Below are 6987 nucleotides of genomic sequence, written 5' to 3' on the forward strand. Positions count from 1 at the left end.
GTGCAGGGATCAGAAGGACGGTAGAAATCGCGTATGTTTCGATGCCACCGTTTCCCCTTTCTCCCCGAAGAATGCAGCCGGCCCCTCGGGCCACTCCTTTCTCCTAATCTTGTTTCCACATCTTCCCTTTTTGCCTCTCCCGCTTTGCTGCTGCTTCCAGCGTTTCCAGTACGCTCCAGCTGACTCCATCCCTCCCTTGTTCTGTCAGTCACAGTGATCTGGGGCTGAACGGTAATGCTTCTTTATTGGCAGTACTCGTTACGTTTTGTAGATGCTTCTCAAAACAACAGGAAACAAGTACTGCTAGGCGGGAATGAGAACTTCAAGGTTATCTGCACGCTCATGCAGACGCTGTTGTATTGAAGACTTTGCTGCTAGTAATAAGGATTAGAAGAACTTCATTTAGCAAATTGAATTTTTTAATGTGAGCCAGAAAATTACACGTTTATCTTATGTTCAGTACAGTATTATAAGTCAAAGTAGAAATTTGCATTTCCTTTGTTTCAGTAATCTCTTGGAAGAGTAGTAGTCAAGGACCAGAATGACAGAGGTTCAGTATCTCAAGACAGCTGGCCAGAGTTTGTGTTCCAGTGGCATGATAGGAAGATTAGTAATAACCACATTTCTACTTGTGGAATATTTCTCAGGATAGAGTCTAGTGAGACGAGGATCCTGATGTAGTCTTAGCAGGACAATTGGGTATTCCACTTCGTGAACTGAAGATTTTGGCCGGTATTACTACTTGCTGTCTACAAGTCTCTCTGTCTCTCATCTTGCTGTAGTTGGCGTGTGTGTTGTGTAAGAGAGAAAGTGGCAAACAAAAGCTAGTTGAACTTTAATGCTTACCAGTACTGTATCTTAGTAGTAAGCCTAAATTAGCTTATGGTATAAAATGGAGAGACGAGGTGCACAAGGTTTTGTTTTTTAAAATTGTAAAGGCATCATGCTGTTTTTTACTCTCAGAACTTCACTATGAAACCCTGCTTGTACAGTCACTCTTCCTGATGGAAGAATTGTTTATTTCTTTTAGCAACCAGCACTTTCAACATTGGGAGATGGCTGTGTTGATAGCCAAGAAATTATTTCATTTTGTTTTTTTCTTTCCTCGCCACCTACCATTAAATAGGGTTGGGTTATGAAACACACCCTGTCAGGAAGAAAGCAAAGATGCTTAAGTTAGGAGAGTGCCAAGGTATATATTGCCAGTAGAATTATGTATACGTCTAACACTCCTATTCTTCTGTTTAAAGGAAAAATCTCAGGATTGCATGTATCTCCAATACTGTAAAGTGTGTCAGTCTTATAAGGCGCCACGTTCACACCACTGTCGAAAGTGTAACAGGTACTGTCTTTAAAATTATTTTAAATCTGTATTAAAGCAGCTTCAAATCTGATGATGAGCTATTAGTGTAGTTTATTCTTCCAAGTCTTGTATTGTGCTTTTTTAAAAGCCTTCCATATGAACACTGTACCCGTTTCAAATATTTCTACTTTCTAGTTGTATGATTTCCATATGGTTTTATTGTGATTTTAGTTTAATAAACAAATCTGTCTCTAACATTTTCTTTTTAGCTTGAAATCAGTTCCTCTTAAGAGCTTCTTGACGGTATTAACAAAACATTGCAGTACGGTTTCAGGGAAGTGAGCCTGGGTAAATACCTAAAAATCTTTCAGTCTGTTTCAAGTTGAGTCCAAACATTCACCTGCTCAGAGGGTGGAAAAGCCTATTCTGTCATCTTTCCTAATGGGAGTTAAACGTTGATTTGAGTGGAAATTTTGGACTGTTCTTTACTGTTCACTAAAGGTTTTTTCGAGGGGAGTCAGCATGTTAGGTGAACTAATAAGCCTTTTGGGTCGACTTAAAAAGTTTGTGCCTTGTTATGTGTTAGTCTTCCAACAGACTTGCTTTGAGCTAAAGGACACTTTTATTATAAATAGCTGCACTGGAATTTAGTGCAGCTTGAAAAAAGCAAGCCACTTCAGGTGTCTGCAGGCCAGGCTGTAGTTGTGTTTATCTTGGGTTTACTGGACAAGTCTTCCTCTGAAGGACAATTGGAGAACATGGTAAAAGGATATTGCAACATACACATTCATTTGTTATTACTATAAACACAAGATGCGCAGTCAGCGTGCTTTTAGGAAGTAGCGACTGAAACTGTAGAGCAGTGCTGTAATTTGGCTGCATTATCCTGAGATTTAAAATTAGACTCCTTTCCTTGAGTGACAGTCTTTACACTGAGGACTTAGTAGAAAATGGCAGCAGATCCTGATGATGGTCTCTGCAAAAGCAAGTTCTTCAAATGATTTAGCTTTTGTCAAATGAAACAGAAGAAACTGCAGCACATTCTCCAAATCATTTTGCTGATATGCTTTGAGAATTTTCTGCCCCCTCAACTCTGGCCAAACTAACTCATTCCACCTGTATTTCTAGCCTGTTGCAGTGAAGTAGGTAGCTTAAACCACTGCTGAAAGTCTTGTATGCTATGGCAAGTTTCAGTGCATGAATGGAGTCACTTCTTGTGGCCCATCTGAACCCGGGTGAAGTTTCTAGCTAAGATCTAGGAACTTCTTCAGAAACACTTGTGCTGATAATTACAATTGCGTGTTCAAGAACTTGTACAGTGGCAATTGAGCATATGCTAATGAAGAATAATTAATTCTTTAAAAGGGAGAAACTGAACTTCCTATTGGGAATGGACTAGCTTAAAAGGTAATGAGGTCAGTGGTTCCAAAACAATTAACTTTCATTTTCAGAGGTGCTGAATATTTGTGTAATTCAGTCCTTTGTTTATCACTTAGGTTTGGTGCAGATGAAATGCAACATTATAATTAGTGACTTTTACACCTGTTAAGTTAAATCAATGCAATTCGGGATGTGGACAAATCTTTTATCAGGTGTTTTTTTGCACCTGTAAGCTAAACCAAAATAACCAGCTTTATATTGAATACAAGAGTGTCTTTAGGGTGTTTATGCTTGTTAAATAGATTTTTGAAAAGGACTTACAGTGGTGTAAGGTCGATATATAGCAAATGATGAAGCTTTCAGAGGGTCTACTTCTGAAAAGAAAGAGGCATTAACACACTTCTGTCTGCGTGTCTTTCTATGTTCTTTCTGTAATTAGTTCACAGGGGATTTGATATTTCCTTTATTTTCCTGGTGTGCTTATTTAAAAAACTTGTCAATAATATTAGTGCTTAATTATTGTGTTGATAGTTCTTACACGTCCCATTCCTAGGCCTCTGTCTCCTGGCTCTGGAATGCGGTGTTTATTAGCAACTAGCAAGTTTGAGTAGAGAGGAGGAGGAGGGATAATTAGGGAGGGTAGGACCTGGGAGCACTTCTTATTTTGCTTTCTTTCACTCTACAACATGAAGTATCATTCTGGATAGCAATAAAAAAAAACTACTGTGTTGATCTGTCAGAAATTGGTGGGTTTAAATGAATGAATGGAGGTTAAGTAGTAGAAAGTTAGCTGTCCTTTTCTTTGAGCTTTTTGAAAAACATCATATGTGTCCTTTATATTAATCAATATTTATTATTCACAGATGTGTCATGAAGATGGATCACCATTGTCCTTGGATCAACAACTGTTGTGGATACCAGAATCATGCATCTTTCACTCTGTTTCTCCTCTTAGCTCCACTGGGATGCATTCACGCTTCTTTCATATTTGTTATGACTATGTACACTCAGCTTTACAACAGAGTAAGAAAACATAATTAAATGCTTAAAATATTGTTTAAGTCAGATGAGTAATTTATCTCTGGAAGTATGAGGCAGTTTGGTTTCCTGAGAAGCAGCATGTGGAATTCCGTGTTATTCTTTCAACATGTACTCTCAGTTCTGCTCTCCGCCTGTGAGAAGTATGTTCGTTAATTGGAGGAGGATTCAGAGAAAGTTGTTTCTATTTTCTTTCCTTTTGTTTTTCCCTGTTGCTTGTCACAATCACTGGGAGTTTCCTACAGCTTTGCATTGACTGAAAACAGTTTCTGAGTAGCACTTTAGAGAGAGAGAGAGAGACAGGCTGTGTTTTGGCTGGCACAGATATTAGCTGCTATTTATTTCCCACACACAAGTTAGATACTATTTATTTTCTTTTTCTTGCCACTTTTTTAGAATTCTGTCCAATTCTTCAAGGAAAAAGTACATTATTTTCGGAACTAAAAATAAATTATGTTGGATTTGTTTTTAAATGGAAAAATTTAACTGCAGCAACAATGTGCAAAACTTGCTTTGGAATACATCCCTTATCTCAGGTCCATGGTTAAGATTATGAGCTTTGATTTCAGCCTTTCTGGTTGCAATGAAAAGCTTAAAAACATCAACTGAGTGTAACAGATAAAGGCTGTGTGTTGTATTTGCAGAGCGATAATGTTGAGAACTGCTATCTGCTAAAGCTTTCAGAGGAAAACCTGTAGCATTTGCATTGAAAATGGGTACTGCACTATGCAAACATTTTCTGTCTGAAACTGGTGAATGTGTTTTTGTTAATCTGCCAGAGTCCAGATTTTTTTGCCGATTTTGGGCCTAACTTCTGGAGCTTGCAAGATGGCGATTTTGGTTTAGCTTTCCATCTAGAGAAGGCCTACATCTAGCAAAGAATGTATTTCTGAAGAGGAAAAGTCTTTTGAATGCATCTCTTTTTTTTTTTTTTTTAATTACTCCACTTGCATTATAAACCTGTCAGAATTTGGACACTTACCTTCAGAGCCAGATTTCTTATTGGTAACTTGTTTCATTTCAGCAGTCGGAATGTTCTAGAGCTGAATGATATTTTCCCTTTGCAGATATCTTTTGGGTGGAGTTCTGTGAAGATTGACATGAGTGCAGCCAAAAGAGACCCTCGACCCATTATTCCCTTTGGACTGTCTGCATTTGCTGCATCTTTATTTGCCTTAGGACTGGCATTAGGAACAACTATTGCTGTTGGTATGCTGTTTATTATCCAGGTAAGTTTGTGACTTCTGTTACAAAGAAATTAAAAGCTGTAAGTTTTGCCTATTGTGGAGCAGAAACAGAATTCAGGATTGAGATAGGAGCAGTTTTTTAGAGCTTATGTTGCTACGTAACTTTTTCAGGGTTTCGTGTTGCTTTCTCCCAGTTCCCCTGTTGTTACCACAATTTTTTAAAAATTATTTTTCACGGGAGAACTTGGAGGTGAAAATCTAGTGAACTAAGGAAAGATGAGATGGGCTTTATAAAGTCTCTGGAAAAGGCAAAATACTTGGTATTTCAGGAGTACGTGTCCCTATCTATCCTTGAAAATGGGTATAAATATGCCTGATCTGTTACTTCAAATGTTTGAGATCTTTGGAAGGAAACAAAAATACACATTTTAAGCATAAACTGAAATACTGTGTGATACTGTCTAAGTGTATAATTCTAGAGGATAGCATTAGCATGTATCTATGCTGAATCTTAATTTTGAATGTTTTCTATGTTTCAGTTAAGCCTATAAAGGTTGCTTTGTTCTTTAAAGCAAATTTGGTTTGTTAAATTAAGTTTTCTTTGCCTAGCTGATGTATTTCTGCAGAAAATCAACACTAATTTCACTTAACACTTTTTATTTTAGATGAAAGTAATTTTGACAAATAAAACTTCAATTGAGTCCTGGATTGAAGAAAAGGTAAGTTTTTATTACCATATTCTTGTACTGTGTTGTTACAAAGTTTATTCTCCATATTTATCAATTTCTTGTCTCACCTCTCTGGATTTAAACCAAAAGTGTCATTTCAATTCACCACTGACTTAACACCTACAACCAGCTTTTGCTTTACTGTCTCTGAAATTCACTGAAATAGTTGAGAAATCATTTAACTGCATAGGTTTTTCCTTTCTTTTTTCTTTGGGGGAATTGGTGTGAACATAGAAAACTATTTGCTTTTAAAAGACTTTGCTTATCTGCTTGGAATATGTGGGTGTTTTCATCTGAAACTTGAGTTGTCTTTGCTTCTCGTTATGCCTGCCTGTGTCTTTAATTGTCCACCTCCCCCACCCATTCTAGGTGGCATGTTTTGGCTCATGATTTTCCTCATTTCCCACTTCTCTGATTAAACTTGTGAGGGTTTTCCTTGATTTTGAAGAAGCACTAGAAAATAATGAGATACCTAGTCTTCTCTCCTTTAAATTTCTCTTTGATTTCCATATCTTTATAGAGGTTTTCACAAGATTTTTCAGAAGAAACATAGCCAAGCAGCAGAAGCTGAGTTTAGAGGAAGCAAAACTGACTCAATGTTTAGAAACTAGTTCAGTGCTACCAGGTTATTTTGTATAAGTCCACAAACATTTCATTATTATCTTGTCTTTCTTTTATTCTGTGTCAAAATCAGCTTGAGGATCTTGACTGTGTATAAGTACCTAAGTATTGTAATGCCTTCTCTTTGTATGGAATCTAGCTTAGCTAGATCCAAGTCCTATTAGACTTTTGAATAATAGGACAATGGAACATAAAGGAAAGAAAACCCTGTTACAACTATATAGAAGAATTTGGAGTAATCTGTTTAAAATTTTTACTGTAAAACACAGGCTGCTAATATGTCCCTTCTGAAAACTGAACACAGACTGTAATACGTAAGTGTTTAATAAAAATGACATTATTGCATCAAAGAGATCAAACTCTTCTGTGGCTGCTCCACTAGATGTCATCGTTACTGAAAGAATGAGAAGTTCGTGACTGCAGTATGTGGAAGATTCAGATCATGCCTGTATATGCAATTCTTAGAGGTGGAATAGACATTACCAATGTTGAATTATGATCATTAATCAAAGAATCCTGAGCTGTGGAAGTCTTTATATGTAACTGAGAAATAGTCAGGCATCAGTCCTTAAAAAAAGCCATAAAATAAAATCAGAGCATGGAGTGGATTAATCAGTGTAGCCAGTTGACTGTTGTTAAAGAGTAAAGGGCAGGGGGGGCAGGGTAGGGGACCCAAACCAGACACGCTTCTAAATGTCATGATTGTTGTAAGTAGTTCTAAAAGCCTGGT

General features: G+C 37.2%; 1 protein-coding gene across 1 annotated transcript in view; it reads left to right on the plus strand.

The window, feature by feature from the left end:
* ZDHHC6 (zinc finger, DHHC-type containing 6) overlaps positions 1-6987 on the plus strand; it is a 17443-nt gene that overhangs the window by 7010 nt on the left and 3446 nt on the right. The window contains exons 2-5 of the mRNA XM_009326052.1: positions 1251-1342; positions 3547-3706; positions 4789-4950; positions 5574-5627. Of these exons, the coding sequence (XP_009324327.1) occupies positions 1251-1342; positions 3547-3706; positions 4789-4950; positions 5574-5627 (468 nt within the window). The remainder of the gene's footprint in view (positions 1-1250; positions 1343-3546; positions 3707-4788; positions 4951-5573; positions 5628-6987) is intronic.

Source organism: Pygoscelis adeliae, unplaced genomic scaffold, assembly GCF_000699105.1.
Source record: "Pygoscelis adeliae isolate BGI_AS28 unplaced genomic scaffold, ASM69910v1 Scaffold4, whole genome shotgun sequence".
NCBI lineage: Eukaryota > Metazoa > Chordata > Aves > Sphenisciformes > Spheniscidae > Pygoscelis > Pygoscelis adeliae.